The 23,919-nt window shown below is 45.0% G+C and overlaps 1 protein-coding gene across 1 annotated transcript in view; it reads left to right on the top strand.

Moving 5' to 3' along the window:
- Positions 1 to 23,919, top strand: part of LOC128850281 (Golgi phosphoprotein 3-like) — a 48,948-nt gene that overhangs the window by 21,106 nt on the left and 3,923 nt on the right. Inside the window, exon 2 of the mRNA XM_054053300.1 lies at positions 1,681 to 1,812. Coding sequence (XP_053909275.1) covers positions 1,681 to 1,812 — 132 coding nt within the window. The remainder of the gene's footprint in view (positions 1 to 1,680; positions 1,813 to 23,919) is intronic.

Genomic DNA, 23,919 nt, shown 5'->3' on the forward strand with positions numbered 1-23,919 from the left:
ACTGCCCTCAGCTTCCTCCTCTGGATATCATTATTGCCTGCTCGGAACACTAACAGAGGGTAATAATCTGTAGGTTTTACCAGGGAAGGAAGCTTTCTTATGATGTCTTTCACAGAGGCCCCAGGCAGGCAGCAGTCCTCCCTATGTAGTGGGTCTGGTCTGCAGATCAGGCCCACTGTTCCCTTCAGAAGGGAATCCCCCAAGACAATGACTCTTCTCTTCTTTTTCTCAGAGGTTATTTTGATGGTCAATTGAGGATGGCTCAACCTGGGGAATGTTTCTAGGCTGTGGGAGCCATCCTCCTCTGTGGAGCTTGATTCCACTTGAAGCGCTTTATATCTATTCTGCAAGGGAACCTGGGAGTTTGTTGTCTGAATGGGGACAATGCGCCTGCTGCGCCGGGCAGGAACTTGCTGCCATTTCCCATCTTTTTTCTCCTCACTATAAATAGTGATATTTGATCTTCAATCTAAGTGCTTTGAGCTGTTAAGTATCTGGACTATAATATGAGAACGGTGTTAAAAGTTCAAACCATTTCCTTGTTCCATAACCTGTAACCAGCAATGGTCAGGCCATGTTCAGGGAACATAGAATGACTATTCCTCCAGTGTATGCTGAATTCAACTGGGTGAGGGCTTCCCAGGCCATGCGTGGTGTACAGATCCATTGCTGTCTGTCAAACTTCATTATCAATCTTTTTTAAAGGTGTTTGGTTTTTTTAAAAAAAATACTTTTGCCTTCTTATAGAAACAATTGAATAGAAACATAGAAGTTAGCCTTTGACTTTTCCAGCCTGTGAGCTAGCTTCATTTACCACCTTCTAGTTCTTGTCTGTGGAAAAAGAAAAAAAATAGATTGTTTCCTGTGCAAATAGTATGTTACTCTACATTATTGATCTCTACTCCTATATATTTTGTCAAATATTCTGTTTTGCCATTTAAGCAGACAGCTGTCAATGTAGAAATATAGATGATAAAGCAATGTAGATGTGGTGTGGTTCATAGAATAAATGCGGATTGCAGTTTGCAGTCTGTATAATAACAACATGCATCAAGTTTTAGAAATATATTTTTTCAATGGATTTAAATGACAAAATAGTAGCTGTTCCATATATTTGCTTGAAAATTTTTGTCTTTTGGCTTACTATAATCAAGCTGAAGAATCTATTCTGTGGTTTGTGCTGACTGACACATTTGTGTTTGGGCTCTTAATTTCCAATATACTCCATATTTTATGTAATATTGTTTATTCAGGTTATTATTACTTCATTGGTGCCGTATTGTTTATGGATGTATAATCATGTTAATATTTCTCAGGAAACTTGAATAAGCCTGTGAGATGTTGGTAATGCCAAATGCTTGATGTCTTAAAAATGTAATAAGTTTATTTTGACTACATATAAACTGCACTTTATGTCTCACAGGTCTTGATATCTTGCTGTTTTGTTTTGTATCACTTTCCTGAAGTTTGTGTGCTCTTCAAAGAGTAGAGACTAAGTGTCAAAACTAATAGGGGAATGAGTCTGTTTTTCATGTTTTCAATACAGGAATGGTAGTTGACTAGTAATGTTACTTCAGAAGTATATGAGGGCTGGAGAACTGCTTCGAGAACGCAGTGAACCTCTTTCTATTTCCTTTCAGGTGGAGATGGGAATATCTTACTGTCTTTCATTCTTCATAGGGCTATACATCATTCTGGAATGATTGCATCTCCTCAGGATTGCGTGGCTGTATGTTAATTGAATTGGCATTGCGAGGGCGTCTTCAGTTAGAGATTTGTGGAATGAGGCGCAAAAGTCTATTAACAAGAAAGGTAAGTGGAGGAAAATGTTCACATTTACTTTTGTACCATTGTCTAGGCAAGACAGTAGCTATAAATTACAACTGGTTGTAAGAAAAAGATATTTTTTTTCTTCATATGGGGATAGGGATTCCAAGTAGTGCTGCAGACAGCCAGACCTCTTCCCAGTCTCTGTTCTCTGTCGCCTCCCGGGTTGTCGGCCTCTGTTTGAGTGCTGCTCTAACTCCAAGCTCCTCCTTGGAATGCCCTAACTTTCTCACCATCTCTCAGCTGCTCTCTCTTGGAGTGCTCTCTCTTACTCCGAGATCCTCCTTTGAGCGGTCTCCCTAACTCCTCTGCCGCCAGGCTTTATGCACCCTTATCACCTCGTTAGCAGCTATCTCAGTGATTGGCCACTTCTCAGGATCTCACAGCTGCAGCAATTAAGTTCAACTCAGCTGGCCTACGATTATCTCTTGTTTACAATTTACATCATTTTATAACATTTACATTTCCCTACAAAGTAGTGACCTAAGTTAGATGCAGAGAGCTATTACCTAAAGAGTTTAAATGGTGAGCCGAAGTGCCCCATAAAATCTTTTGTACTTGTTCTCTACTGTTTGTTCTCTTGCTGTGCTCCTGCTGCTGTTGGGAACCTTGCACAAACAATTGGCAGAGGCTCTGTCATGGGTGCTGTGGCAGCAGTTGATGCTGAGAGCCAGTGGCACCAGTTGTAATCTGCTGAAGGAACTGGATTTTTCAATGTTGGTGAGATGTGAGGAATGGCTAATTGACAGCCTGCCAGATGTATCCTGCAAGTCACCAGTTTAATTCTAGTGTACACAGTGTTGCAGTTAGTGCTTGCAATGCATGGGAAGGAAACGATCCTTGTACCTTAGGCCCCTGAGAACACAAAACTGTATCTAGTTTAAGCATGTGACCAGTGTTAAAATTGTACTCACTAACCTTTTAAGGTTCTTTATTGAATTAGGCTGAAGATTTGAGGTGAAGATACTTTTGCCACTGGATTTTTTTCTTTATTACAAAATGTTCTAAGTCACACTGGAGAATTTTTACTTCATCAGCATTAGAGGATACTTGTAAAATAAGTTTATTGAAAACATGGTCAAATGTTGTCTATCCATCACAAATAAATTCTCTTTCCCTGTCAATGTTATCCCTTGTTAAATTTTTGAAGGAAAGCTTACAAATTCCCCAACCTTCTTCCAGCTTCCTCTTCTGAAGAATTGAACCTCTGTTCAGACAAACAGCTTCTACTTCTTTTAGCTTTATTTAAGCATATTCAGCATTGATTAGTTTGCACATTTTTTTTTCCAAAGCCTTTGGCTCCTTAGGCATTCAGGAATGTTCTTTAGCTGTTATTTTCATTCAACTCAAACCTTGTCAGCTCTAACTGAAATTTTAACTATGTCCTTTTAGGAAAATGGAAAAACAACCCATGCGTATCTTCAATAAAGAATACAAGCAAAAATATTGGGTTTTTTTTTTATTTTTATCATGTGATTCTTTTGGGAGTGGATTGGGGTGTGTATTTCAATTTTTATTTCCCCCCCCCCATTGTTCAAGGAGAGCGAAAAGCTACCCAATATTAAATACTTTGCTCTTCCTCTGTTGGAAGGCAATAGAGATATTTCTTTTTGCAGGCAGGAGGATTCTATGAAAAAGGCTTAATATAAAATTCAAATGAAGATTGATCTCTGCTTAAGAAATTTCTTGCAAATAAAATCCCTAACTACTGATATATATGATGTTTCTTCTGCACTTGCCCCACACTTTTCAATTTAGAAATCCTTCTCACGAATGACTTGTGTTGTTTTATATCTTATTTGAAGTCTTGCATTAACGCTAAATTTTAGTCTCATTTCTGTGTTTGCTAGATTTAATTGTCTCAACTCTACCAAGTGTCTCCCTTGTCCCCCTTTTCCAGACTTTGCTTCTCTTGCCCTCAGCTTTCTCTGTGAATTAAATACGGTGTTTAGTGAGTGGAATGAGCTGTCTGGTTGCATCCAAGGTACTTTAGCCTGTGCTGCAACTGAGAAGGGTAGTCCTTCATGCCTTTGCAAAGAGGCTTATTATTGGAGTCACTTTCGGGTTGATACTAGTGTTTGTGCAGCCTTGTCAGGTAACTACTCTGGCTGAAAACCAATTCACTTCTTTGATCAGTTTAGTTTTTATATGAAATACTCTCTTGATCTTGTCATCAGGTGGGGCACAAGTGAGACTGCTGGCACAAGCAGTAATGTGAGAACAAGAAGAGGGTAGAGAGTTCTTTGGGCAGTAGTACGGATTTATAACCAGCTAAAGGTGGCCTTGGTCACAAAGCTGACTTCAAAGATTGCTAGCTACAGTGATTTCCACTTCAAGCATTAAATCAGGTGGATCTCTGCTGATTATTTTGTGGTTTCTAAGACACAACTTCAGAAGCGATCAAGATGCATTAAATCCATGCTTGAATGCCAAAGAGAGACAAACGACACTGAGATACTGGCAGACAAAGACTTGCTGAACGTTAGTGAAAGTTCTGCAAGTAAACATGATGTATTTTATGTTGCAACATCCTTGTAAATTTGCCTTCAGAGTATGTAATCACTACATCATTTTGGAGTTCTGTCTGCTTCTATCACTTCTAGAAACAAAGAAATAAATGTTGAGGTTTATGTATAAATAATTTCTAGGACTAATGGTTATTGAAGTTAGAAAATGCTACCCTATGCTGTCTTAAGGTCTCAGAGAGCAAACGCAGTAATTTTACAGTTCTTAAAAGAAATCCCAACAAATCTTTGGTGGATTAACTTCAGTATTTTATAGCTCACAGTTCTGAGTGATTAATGCATGAGCGAATTTTTGTATTTGTCCCAGTTTAGCCCCCCCCCCCAGCCTGGTTTACAGCTAAACACGAGGCACTTGTATCCCAATTCCACTCTCTCCCCGCAGGGAGAGGGGAAAGGGAAATGATAGAGTCTTGTGGATTGGAAACTAAAACAGTTTTAATGAAATGATATTAATAAAAAGGAAAATATTAATAAGAAAATAATGAAATATATACAAATATATGAAATGAGACACCCCCCCCCCCAATGACTTTGTCACCACTGACTCTGCAGAGCAGGCACTGGGAAAGGACTCAGGCTGGACTCAGTGGCAGGAGGGGGCTGGACTCGGGAACTGGATTCAGGAACACATGGATCAGGGGCAAACAGACAGACGAGGTCCTCACTGAACATTGGCCATTGCAGAAGAGAGCGACACCCTCGTGATCCCTCAGTTTTATCCCAATTATGATGTCTATGGGATGGAATCCTCTGTTGGTCAGGTTGGGGTCACCTCTCCTGTCCGCCCCTCCCTGCAGGTGCCACCTTTTTCCGCCCCTTTCCCTTACGGCTCCACCAGCTCGAGGATGGCCTTGGTTTCCGTAGGGATAAGTGTAAGCAGTGGCCTTTCTGCACACCAGTGCCCTGTGTTATCAGTTCTAAAGAGAAACGCTGTCTGAAAACATGCAGTTCACTCTCAGAAACTGAAGTTACTCAGACGAGGCTTAGCCGAAAAGTTAGAAACTGATTCTGCTTCAGCTCAGACTACACCAGTATTAAAACTAAATAATGACATTTACTTAAGAATCAGTGGAAGAGATGCTTCATCTTTAGCATTGCTTAATTGCAAAGCTGCATTGTGGAAAATTCACATCTGGTGAATGAGCCAACAAGGGAAGGTGCCCTCCTGGACCTGGTGTTTGTGAACAGAGAAGGCCCTGTGGGGGATGTGACTGTTAGAGGACTGTCACACCCCGAGGGAGACAGAGTAGGACCCAGAACTAAATTTAAACATTTAGTTTATTACCTATAATGTCACAATTCTAAGTGAAGAATATAAGCTTAAGTCTAGACCAATATTAGCATCCTATAAGGATTTGTGAGGGACTATACGACCTGTACGGAGTTTGGTGATAAAGTCTTTAGATGTTTCCTCAAAGTTGCTGTGACTGAAGTTTCTGCAAACACTCCGGTGTTCGTAGATTGTTGACATCGTTGGGGGATCTCAGACCAGCTGAGAGGGAGCTCCGATTAAGGCTTGCTCCTCTCATTCTCTTATAGTCCATTCTGGAGTGATAACATCTGGGGTACCAGTCGGCCCATCTCCTTTACCTTTCACCAGTGGCACCAATGGTAAGGGACACAGTGGATTGCTTCCTGTCAGTGCCACCCCCACCAATGTTTAGGAATCCAGAAAACTCCAGGGTCATAGATCGGGATGTTTCCATCACAAAAAACTCAGTCTAAATCATGCAAGTACAATATATGTAGATTTCTATTCACAAATCTTATTAATACTTTTGTTTTGAGGATCACCTCTGAGTCTTTGTTCTGTAGCTATGGTGTAAATCTGATAAGGGAGGGGAAGACCAGGCGCCAGTTTAGTCATCCTGATAGGCAAACGAGTGGCAGAGACATAATGGCTCATTCTCCCAGACTCATCCTTGCTGCACAGGTGGGCTTTGATATGGACGCTGATGTGGAATGGCGCCAGACCTCCATCTGGCCCCTCTCCATGCTGTGACTCAGCAAGGCAGCAGCCCTCTTCAGCAGCTTCAAGAGGGGGAGGGATACGTCATTTCCACCCTGTGGCTTTGTCACTTGTATGCCTATTAAATTTAAGCAAAGCATGTCAGAATATTGAGGAGTATCACAACAAACGCCATGGTTATCCTCGATAATAGGAATCATGTCATATTCACAAGTGATCATCAAAGCATTCACGTTTGACCACTAGATTCACAAACAATTGCTTAACACAAGCTAACACAATTATTATAACCACAATGATAATAACCAATCCTATCATATATTCTACCAGTGAAGCTAACCATCCTTGAATACTAATCCCAAATTTTTGTAACAACCCCGCAACCCATCCAATAGGGCCATCGGTTCCAGGTTGTGCTCTCACAAACAATTCACTCGTATGGGCTCCAATAGTTGCTAAAGCTCTTTGAGCTTCTTCCACTGTGGATGATACATTTGGTATAGCAATACAACACTCATCAATAGAATAATTCAATAACCCACATACACCCTTTTCCTTTACCAAATCATGTCTAATGCTAACCGGTTTTGTAAAGCCATTTTAGAAAGAGCCTGTATTTGACGGTTCATGGCCCCAAAGGTTACCTGTGACCAGTTACTTAATAGTGACACTTGCCAAGTGATATTCTCAATGGCAAACTGATGTATCCGGATCAAACTTCCTGGCATAAAGATTGATCTAAAGGCCAAAGAAATTTTTTGTCCAAATGAATATTAATTGGGCATTGTCATCAAACAGATAAACCCCTTAACTATTTCAAAAGCTAAATTATCAGTTATTATCTCATCAGTTTGCTTTTTCCAATTCACCTTAAATGGTATGTCATGCAAATACAACACACAAAAAAATACACTTGCTAGCACTAATACAAAATTTTCATACATAATTATAGCAAGAATTGCTTAATTCTTAATCCACTTAGGTCTATCAACACCTATCCTTAACCATAAAACTATTCACACAATTATCATAAAGCATATATAAACAATGCCTATTGTTCTTAACAGGTTAAAGCCTGAGTTTCCACACTACAATTACAATTAAGGTGATAACTATAAGTAATGCAGCCAGAAGTTGTCCTGCGGGACAGTCAGTCTCGATCCAGTCAAGTCCTTTGTGCCAGGTACAATTCATTGCCTGTAAGACAAAAGAAACATTTCTCCATCCTATTAAAAGGACGGGAAGATCCATCTGGTTAAGATTCAATGTGTTTTCCCAGAGTAATCCTGAGCCTCCCACGTATAAACGTTTTTGGGTTTGGTCAGTATCATTGGGACATTGCCGATATGAGGCAGCTTTACCAAAACTGGTTATCCTGAATATTTATCAGGATATTGGCCTGATTTCCTGTTATCTACGGGAACTAAGGTTGGTGTTGAGGACAAAAAGGCTTTCATTTTTGGACTCCCACCACCAGTCCATCGGTTATTGATCAGAAATACTGCTTTGGATACACGGAGGTCCCAATTCACCTCAGTTGTTTTGGCATACTTCTTGACCAAACCATTAATGCGTTCTACTATTCCGTTGGCTTGTGGGTAGTACGGAGTATGAAAGGTCCAATGCACTCCCTCCTCTTTTGCCCAGTCCTGTACCACTTGGGCAGTGAAATGTGAGCCATTGTCACTCTGTATCTCTTCCGCGAGGGGAAGTACTCCAAACCATTCCTGGAGAGTCCACACTGTGTAATTACTTGATGCTTTTGGGACAAGGGTAGCCATGGTAATTCCTGAAATTACTTCCACACCTACCAATATATATCTCTTGCCACTGGAGGGTCTAAATGGTCCAACATAATCTATCTGCCAAGTTTGCCACAGTGTCTTTTGATCTCGAATATGCAAAGGCGGAGCTTTTGCTGGGTGATCCTGAGTTAATCTCAAACGACATGAGGCACATCCCGTAACTATTTGAGTACACTTTTCCTGAGTTGTCGGCCATCCTCTAGCCAATGCCTCCTGATACAGATCTTGTGTGCCTGAGTGTCCCCATTTTATATGCAACCAGTCTAACAATCTCTGCCAATCATCTCCATCCTCTTTTATCCTAATCCATGGAGAAATGCTGATAGCATGAATATGGGTTAAATCATCTACTTGGTTATTAAACCTGGCCTGGACAGTTTTAGAAGAGTCATGTCCTTTCACCCAACCTACACATATCAATTGCTCATTCCCAATTTTTCACAGTTGCTTCTATAACTCTGCTTGCCATACTGGATTTTTATTTACCACCCAGTCATTTGTTTCCCAGTGGCTTATCCATTCTGTGGCTCCCTTATATACTGCATATGAATCAGAAAAATATAAGTGTGACCACTTGTAACTGGCCTCCAGCTGGAGTTAACTCTATTTACCACAACTCTTTGGGCCCGGCCATCCAACCAGTTTTCCACCCAGGAGAGTGTGCGCCTGTCCAGGCCAGAGGCAGCCAGATTCCTAAGCAGAATGCTGTGAGAAACTGTGTCAAAGGCTTTACCGAAGTCCAAGAAGACTACATCCACAGCCTTTCCCTCATCCAGTAAGTGGATCACCTTGTCATAGAAGGTGATCAGGTTAGTTTGGCAAGACCTGCCTTTCATGAACCCATGTTGACTGGGCCTGATCACCCAGTTCTCTTGCATGTGCTTCATGATAGCACTCAAGATCATCTGTTCCATGACCTTCCCTGGCACTGAGGTCAGACTGACAGGCCTGGAGTTTCCTGGGTCCTCCCTCTGACCCTTCTTGAAGATGAATATAACATCAGCCAGCCTCCAGTCCAGTGGAACTTCCCCAATCAGCCAGGACTGCTGGAAGATGATGGAAAGGGGTTTGGAAAGGACATCCGCCAGCTCCCTCAATATCCTCAGGTGAATCCCATCTGGCCCCATAGACTTGTGAGTGTCTAATTGGCCAATCATTCTACTTTTTATCTTAAATTTAATTAATCCTCAAATATCCTATGGGATGTTTCAAAAGTCCATGTGTTTTAAACCTTACCTTTCCTTTCTTTCTGCTGGAGAAAGGAGGGGTATAGCCTGCTAACTTAGGTGTCAAAAACTGGATGGCAAGAATAGTTTAAGTGTATAGTGCATCTTTTAGACAACATTGCACCAGTTAACTTCACATAGCCATTTTTGTTTTAAAAAAAAAGTAGTGCTTTTTTTTCCTAAGTCTTTAAGTACCTAAAATGAAAAGGACTCTTCTATAGCAGAGTTCTCAGGAAAGTGTCTAGCACACAAAAACCACCTCTCTGCCCGCTCATTAGCACAGTAGTGTTTCAGTGCTGGGGGGTTGGAAATCATGCTACACAATGCTACTTTCCTAAACTGAGTGAATTCAGGCAAAATTTGGCCAGAGGACACTTTTTTTTCTTTTGTTCCGTATTACTGCTTTCTCTTGAAACATGAAAAGCTTTGAAATTTGCATCTCATTCATGGTTATTCAGCGGTGGCATTTTTAGTTCTGTGAAGGCCAAAAGTGTTTAAGAACTGTGTATTTCAGAAAACGTAACTTGGAAATTAATACCAGTATGTTGCTTTTCTACATGAAGCTTCTGGAAGCCCTACATCCACAGAACTTAAACACATATGCAGGCAAAACAGTTTAGTGGTTGCTAGAAAGTTTCAGGAAGAAGTAGAGGTAAAAGAGTTGAAACCTTGTTTTTTTACTTTTAATACACAGGTTTAAAAAAATTACGTTGCTGTAGGAGAAAGCATGTTTGGTTTTGAATTTGATGAGAGAAGGCTTTGTCCCTAAAATGTACAGACTTAAAGACTCCACTGTTGTGCATATGCTGGTGAGGTGGCCGCTGTGCTGGTATGCCTATAAAGTCAACAGTGAGCACAGACAAAACGGCCATTGGTCTGAAGCTTGCTAGCTAGCCTAAAGTCCTTGAATCATTGAGCTGTACTCGTGGGATGCTGATGAAGTACCTTAGAAGTGAAGAAGCAGAAAACATAACAAGGAGATAAGGTGTACATTTCTATCTGTAGTTATTGTCTTTATCTCTATGAAGTCATATAGTGGAATTTTACTGGGGTAGCTGCTGACGAGCTAGATGAGAGTATAAAAGCTCTGTACTTTCACTTAATCACCGTACTGCTCTGTTTTTCAGACAATGGGGTTGGTCTGGCTGCATGGCGAAGCAGGAAAACCCTCTGGGTAACAGAACCCACTGATCATCAGGGAGGAAACGTTTAAACCACCTCAAATCTTCCTGTTCAAGCAATACAACAAACACCAAAACATGAAATTAGAACAAGAAGAAAAAGATTAGGAAAAAGAAACCTAGAAATGGGTTAAAACAAGATCAAATGCTTCCTTTGAGTAGCAACAGAGTCTGAAACAGTCTGTGAGGCCATTTGAATCTACCTCTCCTAATCTAGGATAGATGACTGAAACACACCTCTTGGTCCCCACGAATCAGAAAATAAGAGAGCTGGATAGGAAAGATCACGCACAGAACCTCTGCAGGCAAAACCTATACCCCAATGCACTTTATCACTCTGGATCTTAGAATCATAGAATCATACAATAGTTAGGGTTGGAAGGGACCTTAAAGATCATCTAGTTCCAACCCCCCTGCCATGGGCAGGGACATCCCACTAAATCAGGCTGCCCAAGGTCCCATCCAACCTGGCCTTGAACACCTCCAGGGATGGGGCAGCCACAAACTCCCTGGGCAACCTGTTCCAGTGCCTCACCACTCATGGTGAAGAAATTCTTCCTAATGCCTAGTCTAAATCTGCCCCTCTCCAGTTTATACCTGTTTCTCCTCATCCTGTCCCCAGGATATGGTTGGCCTTCTGGGCTGTGAGCACACATTGCCAGCTCACGTCGAGCTTCTCATCAACCAAGCACCCCAAGTCCTTCTCGACAGAGCTGCTCTCAATCACATCATCTCCCATCATGTACTGAAAATGGGGATTGCCCAGACCCAGGTGCAGGAAAACTCTTTGAAGAGCTGGAAGTCTGCAGCCCAGGCCGCTTCCAATCCTAATGCCACTGATGAGTTCACTTGCATTGGTTGAAGTCCCCGAGTAGCATGAGAGCTTGCGAGCATGAAGCCTCCTGTAGCTGGAGGAAGAAGACTTCATCAGTTGTCTTTCCTTGATCGTGTGGCCTGTAGTATACACCAACCACAAGGTTCTCATCGGTCCTTCCATCTTTAATTTTGACCCACAAGCTTTCAACCTTTATATCTTTATAAAGAACCTTTTGATCTGAACATTAGTACATGAAAAGGAAGTGAAAAGTAATGATCTGTTTCTGTACTTAAACATGTGCCAGTCTTTATGAAAAAAATCTGCTGCAACATTTATAGCAATAAGAATTTAGCATCCAGCTGCTTAAGTTCCTCACATCTTGCTGTTTAGAAACTCAATTTATTTTTTACAGAACTTATGTTCTTATACAGATAAATTTGACACTATCATGAAATGAGACACTAATCAATTTAAACTCAGTAGTTGCCTGCTATTAATTGCCATTTACACACATTTAAATGCAAAGCTCATGATAGCTCTGATTCACAAAATGCTAAAGATATTTTTAATAGGGGAAAAAGTCTTGAACTCTGTATGCGGCAATAAGAATTTGCATTCCTTCTCAGGTAGGCATCTCATATCTCACTCTCATAGTGAAGAAATTCTTCCTAATGTCTAGTCTAAATCTGCCCCTCTCCAGTTTATACCCATTCCCCCTGGTCCTATCCCCACAAGCCTTTATGAATAGTCCCTCTCCAGCTTTCCCGTGGGCCCCCTTCAGGTTCTGGAAGGTCTCTATAAGATCTCCTCTGAGCCTTCTCTTCTCCAGGCTGAACAAGCCCAACTCTCTCAGCCTGTCCTCGTAGGGAAGGTGCTCCAACCCTCCAATCGTCTTTGTAGCCCTCCTCTGGGCCTGTTCCAACACCTCCATATCCTTCTTATGCTGAGGATTCCAGAGTTGGACACAGGATTCCAGATGAGGTCTCAAAAGAGAGGAATAGAGGGGCAGAATCACTTCTCTCGCCCTGCTTGCCACGCTTCTTTTGATGCAGCCCAGGATACTGTTGGCCTTCTGGGCTGTGAGTGCATGTTGCCAGCTCATGTCGAGCTTCTCATCGACCAGCACCCCCAAGCCCTTCTCTGCAGGGCTGCTCTCAAGCACATCATCCCAAATCGTGTACTGAAAACAGGGATTGCCCCGACCCAGGTGCAGGACCTTACACTTGGCCCTGTTGAACCTCATGAGGTTCTCAGAGGCCCACTTCTCCAGCCTGTCCAGGTCCCTCTGGATGACATCTCGTCCTTCTGGCATGGCAGCTACACCACTCAGATTGGTGTCATCTGCAGACTTGCTGAGAGTGCACTCAATCTCGCTGTCAATATCATTGATAAAGATATTGAACAGCGCCGGTCCCAGTACCAACCCCTGAGGGACACCACTCATCATGGATCTCCATCTGGACTTGGAGCCATTGACCACTACTCTTTGAATACGACCATCCAACCAGTTTCTTATCTACCATACCATCTGCCCATCAAATCCATATCTCTCCAATTTAGAGAGAAGGATGTTGTGAGGGACCGTATCAAAGGCTTTACAGAACTCCAGATAGATCACATCCATTGGTTTACCCGTGTCCACTGTTGCAGTTACCCCATCATAGAAAGCCACCAAGTTGGTCAGACAGGACTTGCCCCTGGTGAAGCTATGCTGGCTGCCATTAATCACCTCCCTGTCCTCCACGTGCTTTAGCAGAGTTTCTAGGAGGACCTGTTCCATGATCTTCCCAGGCACAGAGGTGAGGCTGACAGGTCGGTAGCTCTCAGGGTCGTCTTTTCTACCCTTTTTAAAAATGAGCACAATGTTGCCCTTCTTCCAGTCACCAGGGACTTCTCCTGACTGCCATGACTTTTCAAATATCACGGAGAGTGGCTTGGCAACCACATCTGCCAGTTGCCTCAGGACTCTGGCATGCATCTCATCAGGTCCCATGGACTTATATATGTTCATGTTCCTCAGGTGTTCATGAACCTGATCCTCCTCCACTGTGGGAGGGGGTTTACCCCCCTGGTCACCATCTTGCTGTCCCATGACCCAGGAAGGGTGAGGTGAGCGGTTATTGGTGAAGACTGAGGCAAAAAAGTTGTTAAGTACCGTAGCCTTCTGAGATCTTGGGCAAATGGAATCCAGAAACCCCATTAGCAGATGATGTAGCGGACAAATCCAGAACGACAAATTCCTCTCAGGCTCTGGGAGTGGCGCAGGATAGTAAGGACGTAGAAGCGCTTATCCATCTTCAGCTGGGTGAACTCTTTAATATCAGCCTCCATGATGAAAAATTCACCTCTTGTTTCTTTTATTTCTTCTTTCAGGAGCCTGCTGTAGAGATTCCTGACTGATGTTTTCCCAGATTTCGGCGAGTGATGCATGATCTTGTACTTCAAGCTTTCATTCAGCTTTTGTTGGCTCCGCCCTTTTCACAGCTGGCTTGGTCTTGGCAGGAACTCTATCAAGCTCTTCCACATTTATCACAGAATCACCAGGTTGATCCTCCAGGATCATCGAGTCCAACCATTCCTATCAACCACTAAACCATGCACCTGAACATCTCATCCACCCGTCTTTAAAATACCTCCAGGGATGGGGACTCAACCACCTCCCTGGGCAGCCTCTGCCAGTCCCCATTGACCCTTTCTGTGAAAAATTTTTTTCTGATGTCCAGCCTGAACCTCCCCTGGTGCAGCTTGAGGCCATTCCCCCTTGTCCTGTCCCCTGTCACTTGGGAGAAGAGGCCAGCTCCCTCCTCTCCACAACCTCCTTTCAGGTGGTTGTAGAGAGCAATAAGGTATCCCTCAGCCTCCTCTTCTCAAGGCTAAACAACCCCAGTTCCCTCAGCTGCTCCTCATAAGACTTGTTCTCCAGTCCCCTCACCAGCTTCGTTGTTCTTCTCTGGACGCACTCCAGAGCCTCAACATCCTTCTTGTGGTGAGAGGCCCAGAACTGAACACAGGATTTGAGGTACGGTCTCACCAGTGCCAAGTCCAGGGGCAGAATCACCTCCCTGGAACTGGCCATGCCGTTTCTGATACAAGCCAAGATGCCATTGGTCTTCTTGTCTACTACCTGTGCACACTGCTGGCTCATGTTCAGTCGGCTGTCAACCAAGACCCCCCAGGTCCTTCTCCTCCAGGCAGCTTTCCAGCCACTCTTCCCCCAGTCTGCAGCACTGCACAGGGTTGTTGTGCCCCAAGTTCAGGACCCGGCATTTGTCCTTGTTAAATCTTGTGCCATTGGTCTCAGCCAATGCTGTGAGAAACTGTGTCAAAGGCTTTACTGAAGTCTAAGAAGACTACGTCCACAGCGTTTCCCCCATCCAGTAAGCGGATCACCTTGTCATAGAAGGCGATCAGGTTAGTTTGGCAAGACCTGCCTTTCGTGAACCCCTGTTGACTGGGCCTGATCACCCTGTTCTCTTGCATGTGCTGTATGACAGCACTCAAGATCACCTGTTCTATGACCTTCCCTGGCACTGAGGTCAGACTGACAGGCCTGGAGTTTCCTGGATCCTCCCTCCAACCCTTCTTGAAGATGGGCACAACATCAGCCAGCCTCCAGTCCAGTGGAACTTCCCCAATCAGCCAGGACTGCTGGGAGATGATGGAAAGGGGTTTGGCAAGCACATCCGCCAGCTCCCTCAGTACTCTTGGATGGATCCCATCTAGCCCCATAGACTTGTGAGTATCTAATTGGGCAAGTCTCTAACGACCTCCTCTTGGAGCGTTTTCCACTAGACTGGAGGCTGGCTAATGTTGTGCCCATCTACAAGAAGGGTTGCAGAGAGGATCCGGGGAACTACAGGCCTGTCAGTCTGACCTCAGTGCCAGGGAAAGTCATGGAACAGGTGATCTTGAGTGCTATCATGAAGCACATGCAAGAGAACTGGGTGATCAGGCCCAGTCAACATGGGTTTACAAAGGGCAGATCTTGCCAAACTAACCTGATCACCTTCTATGACAAAATCACTCAACTACTGGATGGGGGAAAGGCTGTGGATGGAGTCTTCTTGGACTTCAGTAAAGCCTTTGACACAGTTTCTCACAGCATTCTGCTTCAGAAACTGTCAGCCTCTGGCCTGGACAGGCGCACACTCTCCTGGGTTGAAAACTGGTTGGATGGCCGGGCCCAGAGAGTGGTGGTCAATGGAGTTAACTCCAGCTGGAGGCCAGTCACAAGTGGTGTCCCCCAGGGCTCAGTACTGGGTCCAGCCCTGTTCAATGTCTTTATCAATGACCTGGATGAAGGCACTGAGTGCACCCTCAGCAAGTTTGCAGATGACACTAAGCTGGGAGGAAGTGTCGATCTGCTGGAGGGTAGGGAGGCTCTGCAAAGGGATCTGAACAGGCTGGACCGCTGGGCTGAGGCCAATGGCATGAGGTTTAACAAGGCCAAATGCCGGGTCCTGCACTTGGGGCACAATAACCCTATGCAGTGCTACAGACTGGGGGAAGAGTGGCTTGAGAACTGCACGGAAGAGAAGGACCTGGGGGTGCTGGTTGACAGCTGACTGAACATGAGCCAGCAGTGTGCCCAGGTGGCCAAGAAGGCCAACGGCATCTTGGCTTGTATCAGAAATGGTGTCACCAGCAGGTCCAGGGAGGTTATTCTCCCTCTGTACTCGGCACTGGTGAGACCGCACCTCGAATACTGTGTTCAGTTCTGGACCCCTCACCACAAGAAGGATGTTGAGGCTCTGGAGCGTGTCCAGAGAAGAGCAACGAAGCTGGTGAGGGGACTGGAGAACAAGTCTTACGAGGAGCGGCTGAGAGAGCTGGAGTTGTTTAGCCTTGAGAAGAGGAGGCTGAGGGGTGACCTTATTACTCTCTACAACTACCTGAAAGGAGGTTGTGGAGAGGAGGGAGCTGGCCTCTTCTCCCAAGTGACAGGGGACAGGACAAGAGGGAATGGCCTGAAGCTCCGCCAGGGGAGGTTCAGGTTGGATATCAGAAAAAAATTCTTCACAGAAAGGGTCATTGGGCACTGGAACAGCTGCCCAGGGAGGTGGTCGAGTCACCTTCCCTGGAGGTGTTTAAGGAAAGGGTGGATGAAGTGCTTAGGGACATGGTTTAGGGAGTGTTAGGAATGGTTGGACTCGATGATCCAGTGGGTCCTTTCCAACCTGGTGATTCTGTGGGAGCTTTGTTCTGCTCCTCTAGCGCATGAGGATGTACACACAGGGAACAACTTTCCTTACTATTAAAGACTGAGGCAAAGAGGGCATTAAGTACCTCAGCCTTGTCCTCATCCTTTGTCACAGTTGTTCCCTTTGCATCCAGTAAGGAGTGAATATTCTCCCTGGTCCTCCTTTTATTGTTAATGTATTTATAGAAAGAATTTTTGTTATCTTTCACCGACTTGGCCAATCTGAGCTCTAGTTGGGCTTTAGCCCTCCTGATTTTTCCTCTGCATGATCTCACTTCCTCCCTGTAGTCTACCCAAGACACCTTTCCCTTCCTCCAAAGTTCATAGACATTCCTCTTCTTTTTGATGTCCACCCACATCTCCTGCCTAACCAGGCTGGTTTTCTTCCCTGCCGGCTCCTTTTCCGGCACATGGGGACAGCTTGCTCCTGAGCTGCTAGGATTTCCTTCTTGAAGAGCACCCAGCCCTCGTGGGCTCCCTTGCCCTTAAGGACTGTCTCCCATGGGACTTTATCAACCAGCCTTCTGAACAGTCCAAATTCAGCCTTCTGAACTGTCCAAAGTCTGCCCTCTGGAAGTTTGGAGTGTTGGGATGGAGGGATACAGGCTTTTCAGGAAGGACAGGCAGAGGAGATGAGGAGGGGTTGTTGTCCTCTATGTCAATGACCAGCTGGAGTGCATGGAGCTCCACCTGGGGATGGATGAGGAGCCGACCGGTGACCAAGAGCCTATGAGTCTGGATTAAAGGGAAGGTAGGGACAGGAGACATTACAGTGGTGGTGTGCTACAGGTCACCTGACCGGGAAGATCAAGCAGATGAGGCCCTCTATATAAAGACAGGAACAGCCTTGCATTCGCAAGCCCCGGTCCTCATGGGGGACTTTAACCACTCTGATATCTTTTGGACAGACAACAGCAGAGCACAAGCAATCTAGGGTGTTCCTGAAACGTGTTGATGGCAAATTCCTTCTCCAAGTGATAGAAGAGCCAAAGAGGAGAGATGTTATGCTGGACCTTGTTCTCACCATCAAGGAGGGGCTGGTGGGGAACGTAAAGCTCAAGGGCAGCCTTGGCTGCAGTGACCATGAAATGGTGGAGTTCAAGATCCTTAGGGCAGCAAGGAGGGCACGCAGTAAGTTTACTGCCCTGGACTTCAGGAGAGCAGACTTATGTCTCTTCAGGGATCTGCTTGGTAGGGTGCCATGGGATAAAGCCCTGGAGGGGAGAGGGGCCCAAGGAAGCTGGTCAATATTCCAGGATCTCCTCCTCCAAGATCAGGAGCTTTGCATCCCAACAAAGAGGAAAGCAGGCAAACCCACCAGGAACTCTGTATGGATGAACAGGGAACTCCTGGAGAAACTTGACCTCAAAGAGGAAGCCTGCAGAGGGTGGAAGCAAGGGCAGGTAGCCTGGGAGGAATACAGGGAGATTGTCTGAGCAGCCAGGGATCAGGTTAGGAACGCTAAAGCCCTGATAGATTGAAATGTGCCCAAGGACATCAAGAAAAGCTTCTATAGGTGTGTCATTGATAAAAGGAAGACTAGGGGGAACGTGGGCCCTCTTCGGAAGGAAACGGGAGACCTGGTTGCCCAGGATATGGAGAGGGCTGAGGTACTCAACAACTTTTTTGTCTCACTCTTCACCAGCAAGGACTCAAGCCACACCGCCCAAGTCACAGAAGGCAAAGTCAGGGACTGGGAGAGCAACAACCCGCTGTAGGAGAGGGTCTGGTGTGAGACAATCTAAGGAACCTGAAGGTGCACAGGTCCATAGAACCTGATGAGATGCATCCACGGGTCCTGAGTGTCCACCCATATCTCCCTGCCTAACCAGGCTGGTTTTCTTCCTTGCCGGCTCCTTTTCCGGCACATGGGGACAGCTCGCTCCTGAGCTGCTAGGATTTCCTTTTTGAAGAGCACCCAGCCCTCGTGGGCTCCCTTACCCTTAAGGACTGTCTCCCATGGGACTTTATCAACCAGCCTTCTGAACAGTCCAAAGTCTGCCCTCTGGAAGGCTAAGGTGACCATTGTGATAACCCCCCCTCCTCACCTCACCTAGAACTGAGAATTCTACCATCTCATGACTGCTTTGCCCCAGGCATCCTCCAACCGTCACATCTCCCACAAGGCCTTCTCTGTTCACAAACAGCAGGTCCAGGAGGGCGCCTTCCCTTGTCGGCTCATTCACCAGTTGTGTGAGGAAGTGGTCATCCACACGATCCAGGAACCTCCTAGACTGCTTCCTCTCTGCTGTATTGTACTTGCAGCAGACATCCAGATGATTGAAGTCTCCCACAAGGACAAGAGCTAGCGATCTTGATACTTCTCCCAGTTGTTTATAGAAGAGCTCATCAGCTTCTTCTTCTTGGCTGGGTGGTCTATAACAGACTCCCATCACATCATCTGCCTTCTTGTGAGCTCCTCTGATTTTTACCCACAGGCACTCGATCCTGTCATCACCATAATCGTGCTGCGTGCATCAAGAAAAGCTTCTATTAGTGCGTCATTGGTAAAAGGAAGACTAGGGAGAATGTGGGCCCTCTTCGGAAGGAAACGGGAGACCTGGTTGCCCAGGATATGTAGAGGGCTGAGGTACTCAACAACTTTTTTGTCTCATTCTTCACCAGCGAGGACTCACCGCCCAAGTCACAGAAGGCAAAGTCAGGGACTGGGAGAGCAACAACCCACTGTAGGAGAGGGTCTGGTGTGAGACAATCTAAGGAACCTGAAGGTGCACAGGTCCATAGGACCTGATGAGATGCATCCGCAGGTCCTGAGTGAACTGGCAGATGAAGTTGCTAAGCCCCTATCCATTGTATTTGAGAAGACGTGGCAGTTTGGTGAAGTCCTGCTGACTGGAAAAGGGGAAACATAGCCCCCATTTTTAAAAAAGGCAAAAAGAAGACCTGGGGAACTCCAGGCCAATCAGTCTCACCTCTGTGCCCAGCAACATCATGGAGCAGATCCTCCTGGAAACTCTGCTGAGGTGCATGGAAAATAAGGAGGTGATTTGTGACAGAAGTTACAGGAAACAGCATGATAGAGAAGTCAAGGCACCTCACAGAGGACCTTTTAAATTAAAATCTTGTCATCACCATAATCAAGCTCGAGGGTATCGAAGCACTCTCTAACACATAGGGCTACCCCACCACCTCTTCTACCTTTCCTGTCCTGCCTGAAGAGTTTATATCCCACCATAGCAGCACTCCAGTTATACAAGTCGTCCCACCACGTTTCTGTGATGGCAACGTCATAGTCTCCTTGCCCTACAATAGCTTCCAGTTCCTCCTGCTTATTGCCCATGCTGCCTGCATTGGTGTAAATGCACTTCAGCTGGGCTCATAATCCCTCCGCTCTCATAAAGGGAACAGTGTTCATTCCCAAATGACTGGTACTTGGATTGTCTAACCCATCAGTGCCAGTTACATCCTTTCCTTCACCAGATATACTTGCCCCCACTTGCTCTGTATTGATACACTGGAGGTCCTCGCCAGTACACCATCTCTCAGGCACTGGAGTTCCACTTCCAGGCTCACTCCTGACTAGCCTGGTTTCATCCACCTCCCCCTTCACATCTAGTTTAAAGCTCTATTTATGAGCCCTGCTAGATTTTTGATGAGGATTTTTGTACCCCTAGGAGACTAAGCGTGCCCCATCCCTGGTAAGGAAGCCTGGAGGTGCATGGGCCAGTCCATGATCAAAAAACCCAAAGTTTTGCTCCTCACGCCAGGTTTGGAGCCAGGTATTAATCGACTGATTCTTTTTTATCTCTCCCTTATGGGGACTTCTTCAATAGCTGTTTCCTCTTCCTTAGGTTCCCTTGCACATTCAAGTTCAATAGCTTTTGTTGGCTCCTCCTTTTTCATGGCTGGCCTGGTGTTGGCGGGAACGCTATCAAGCTGTTCCATGTTTAAGGGCACTTCTTTATAAGCTCTTGCCTCTTCTTTGGATTTCTTTGTAGAGAGCAATAAGGTCTCCTCTCAGCTTCCTCTTCTCAAGGCTAAACAACCCCAGTTCTCTCAGCCGCGCCTCGTAAGACTTGTACTCCAGCCCCTTCACCAGCTTCGTTGCTCTTCTCTGGACACACTCCGAGCCTCAACATCCTTCTTGTGGCGAGGGGCCCAGAACTGAACACAGGATTTGAGGTGCGGTCTCACCAGTGCCGAGTACAGAGGGAGAATAACCTCCCTGGACCTGCTGGTCACACCGTTTCTGATCCAAGCCAAGATGCCATTGGCCTTCTTGGCCACCTGGGCACACTGCTGGCTCATGTTCAGTCGGCTGTCAACCAAGACCCCCCAGGTCCTTCTCCTCCAGGCAGCTTTCAAGCCACTCTTCCCCCAGTCTGCAGCACTGCACAGGGTTGTTGTGCCCCAAGTGCAGGACCCGGCATTTGTTCTTGTTAAATCTCGTGCCATTGGTCTCAGCCCATCAGTCCAGCCTGTTCAGATCCCTTTGAAGAGTCTCCCTACCCTCCAGCAGATCCACACTTCCTCCCAGCTTAGCGTCGTTTGCAAACTTGCTAAGGGTGCACTCAATGCCTTCACCCAGCTCCTTGATAAAGATATTGAACAGGACTGGACCCAGCACTGAGCCCTGGGGGACACCACTTGTGACTGGCCTCCAGCTGGAGTTAACTCCATTGACCACCACCCAGGAGAGGGTGCGCCTGTCCAGGCCAGAGGCAGCCAGTTTCCTAAGCAGAATGCTGTGAGAAACTGTGTCAAAGGCTTTACTGAAGTCCAAGAAGACTACATACACAGCTTTTCCCTCATCCAGTAAGTTTTCTTGCCATACAGTGGCTCCCAGCTCCTCCTGTTTGTTGCCCATGCTGCGTGCATTGGTGTAGGTGCACTTCAGTTGGGCTGTTGATCCCGCCACGCTCCTGAGGGGAATAGTCTCAGTTCCTAAGTGACTCCTCACTGTCGTTTCTAACCCATCAATAACTTTTGCATCTTTGCTGCTACTTGGAGTGCTGTCCCCCACTTCCTCTGAGGTGTCAGAGCAAAGGGCCTCGCTGGCACACCATTCCCCAGACACTGGAGTGCCATCCCCAGGTTTTTTTTGATCAAGCCTGGTTTTGCCCCCCTCCCCCTTCAGACCTAGTTTAAAGCTCTGTGGATGAGCCCTGCCAGCGTCTCGGTGAGTATCCTTTTGCCCCTTGGGGACAGGTGTACCCCATCATTCACCAGCAGGTCTGCTTTTGTGCAGGCCAACGCACGGTCAAAGAACCCAAAGTTCTGCTCCTCACAGCAGGTTCAGAGCCAGGTATTTATTTCCTGGCTCTTCTTACTCCTTCCCTCATCGTTCCCTGGAATAGGAACGGCAGGGGAGAACACTACCTGTGTCCCCGATACCTTCAGGATTCGTCCCAAGGCCCTGCAGTCCCTCTTAATTGCCCTCAGGTTTCCTGTTGGGGTTTCATTGCTGCCTACTTGGAAACTCAACAGTGGATGATAATCCGTGGGCCTGACCAGAGTTGGAAGCTTTCTTTGCACATCTCTAACTGAGGCCCCAGGTAGGCAGCAGACTTCCCTATGAAATGGGTCCCGTCTGCAGATCGGGCCTTCCGTTCCCTTCAGAAGGGAAGTAAAATAAATTGGGTGTTTTTAGGCTAATTATTAAAGAAATATCTGAAGGCTGGCTATTAAGAGCCACAATATAGTGGCTTAAAAAACCCCAACTTAAAGTATGCTTCTGTATAATTAAAAAGAGAAACTTCCAAAATTCAGTCTTGATATAAAACTGGAAGATATGCAATATCGTTATATGTGGTTAATAAAGATTTTAAGTGATGCTAGTAAATCAGAAAGATAAATAGGCACTGTTGTGTGTTTCATTTCAAACAGGGATTGGCTGGGTCTTGACTAAATGTAGCTTTGTTTTTAAAACCAAATCTCTGATATTTATGGTTGGAGTGAGCTCCAGCTTCCAGAAGTGGAGATCTGGACAGTATCTCAAGAGACCATTTAATCTTGATGGAGAAACAGAAAATCAGGTTTCTCTGGTCCCTCCTTGGCAGATGTTTAGTCTTATGATTCCCCACTGAATGCAATTCAGCAACCTCCTTGGATGTTTATTTTGCCCGTTGAAGGTTTTGACAATCCTTCGTCTTCTGTATATCCAGAATAAACTGATATCTTTTATTTTTCCCAAAGTAGCCACCTGAAACTACTGTTTGATACCCTCTTTGTAAAAATATCTTGCATGCTTCTTTTTAGATCTTAACATTCTTTTTAGCCTGGCATTGCGGACTGGGTCATTCTTACTGATTTCCATTAAAGTCTTAGTTTCTGTGCTTTATAGACACCAACTAAACTGGACATATTATTCCAACTATGACCTGTCAGGTATTCACAAAGATCTCTCCAGAAGTTTCTGGTTAATGCAGCTTAGAATGAAATTCTTACTTTATCAAAAGACTTGGCTTTTGTCGATTCATTTGGTTCGCAGTCTACTTGCTGCTAGAATTACTAGATGGTTTTTCTGCTGTTCTGAACTATATAGTCATTTATTATATCTTTTATATTTGTCGTCTGTTTTCTCATCCTGACTATACTACTTTGCATTTCTTTTTAATTTCATCTCATTTACTTTGTAGACATTTCCAGTTTGGAATCATCTTGCCAGTATTGAAGCTGTTTTACCATTGCAACTCATTTCAGTGTCATCTACAGATGCTATGAAACTTTATTTTACTCCTCTATTGTTTGTATTAAGGATTATTGGAACAATGGAACAGAACTGAGCTTGGTATATATTTCAATAGGACACTTAAAGCTTTTCCAGGACACCTTTCTGACTACTGTGAAGCTTTAGTAAAAATAAGATTGTTTACCTGGTGCTTCTCTTGTATATGTGGAATTGTTTTAATACGTTATTCTTTCTGTCAATTGCCTGTTGTGTTTTTTTGCTGATGCTTATGAAGTGCTAACTTGTAAAACTACTTAACTTGCCAGATTTAATCATTATTTTCATAAATAGCTTTGAAACAGTAGTAGTTCTTCCTTTCCTAGAGAAAGATAGAATTTTGTTGTTTTTGTTCAAACTTATTGACTTGGGCTAGTTAAATCTGTATGTTTTAGTTTGGTATTCTTGTTTTTCTAACCAGAAAAAATGATATTTGTACATGGTTTATATAACTACTTATTCTGGTAAACAAGCAGTTGCTCAAATTCTTAAATTTTATTATGTTTATTATGTAAAAATTTCTTCACCATGAGTGGTGAGACACTGGCCCAGGTTGCCCAGGGAGGTTGTGGCTGCCCCATCCCTGGAGGTGTTCAAGGCCAGGCTGGATGGGGCCTTGGGCAGCCTGATCCAGTGGGATGTCCCTGCCCATGGCAGGGGGGTTGGAACTGGATGATCTTT

Source organism: Cuculus canorus, chromosome W (assembly GCF_017976375.1).
Source record: "Cuculus canorus isolate bCucCan1 chromosome W, bCucCan1.pri, whole genome shotgun sequence".
Taxonomy (NCBI): domain Eukaryota; kingdom Metazoa; phylum Chordata; class Aves; order Cuculiformes; family Cuculidae; genus Cuculus; species Cuculus canorus.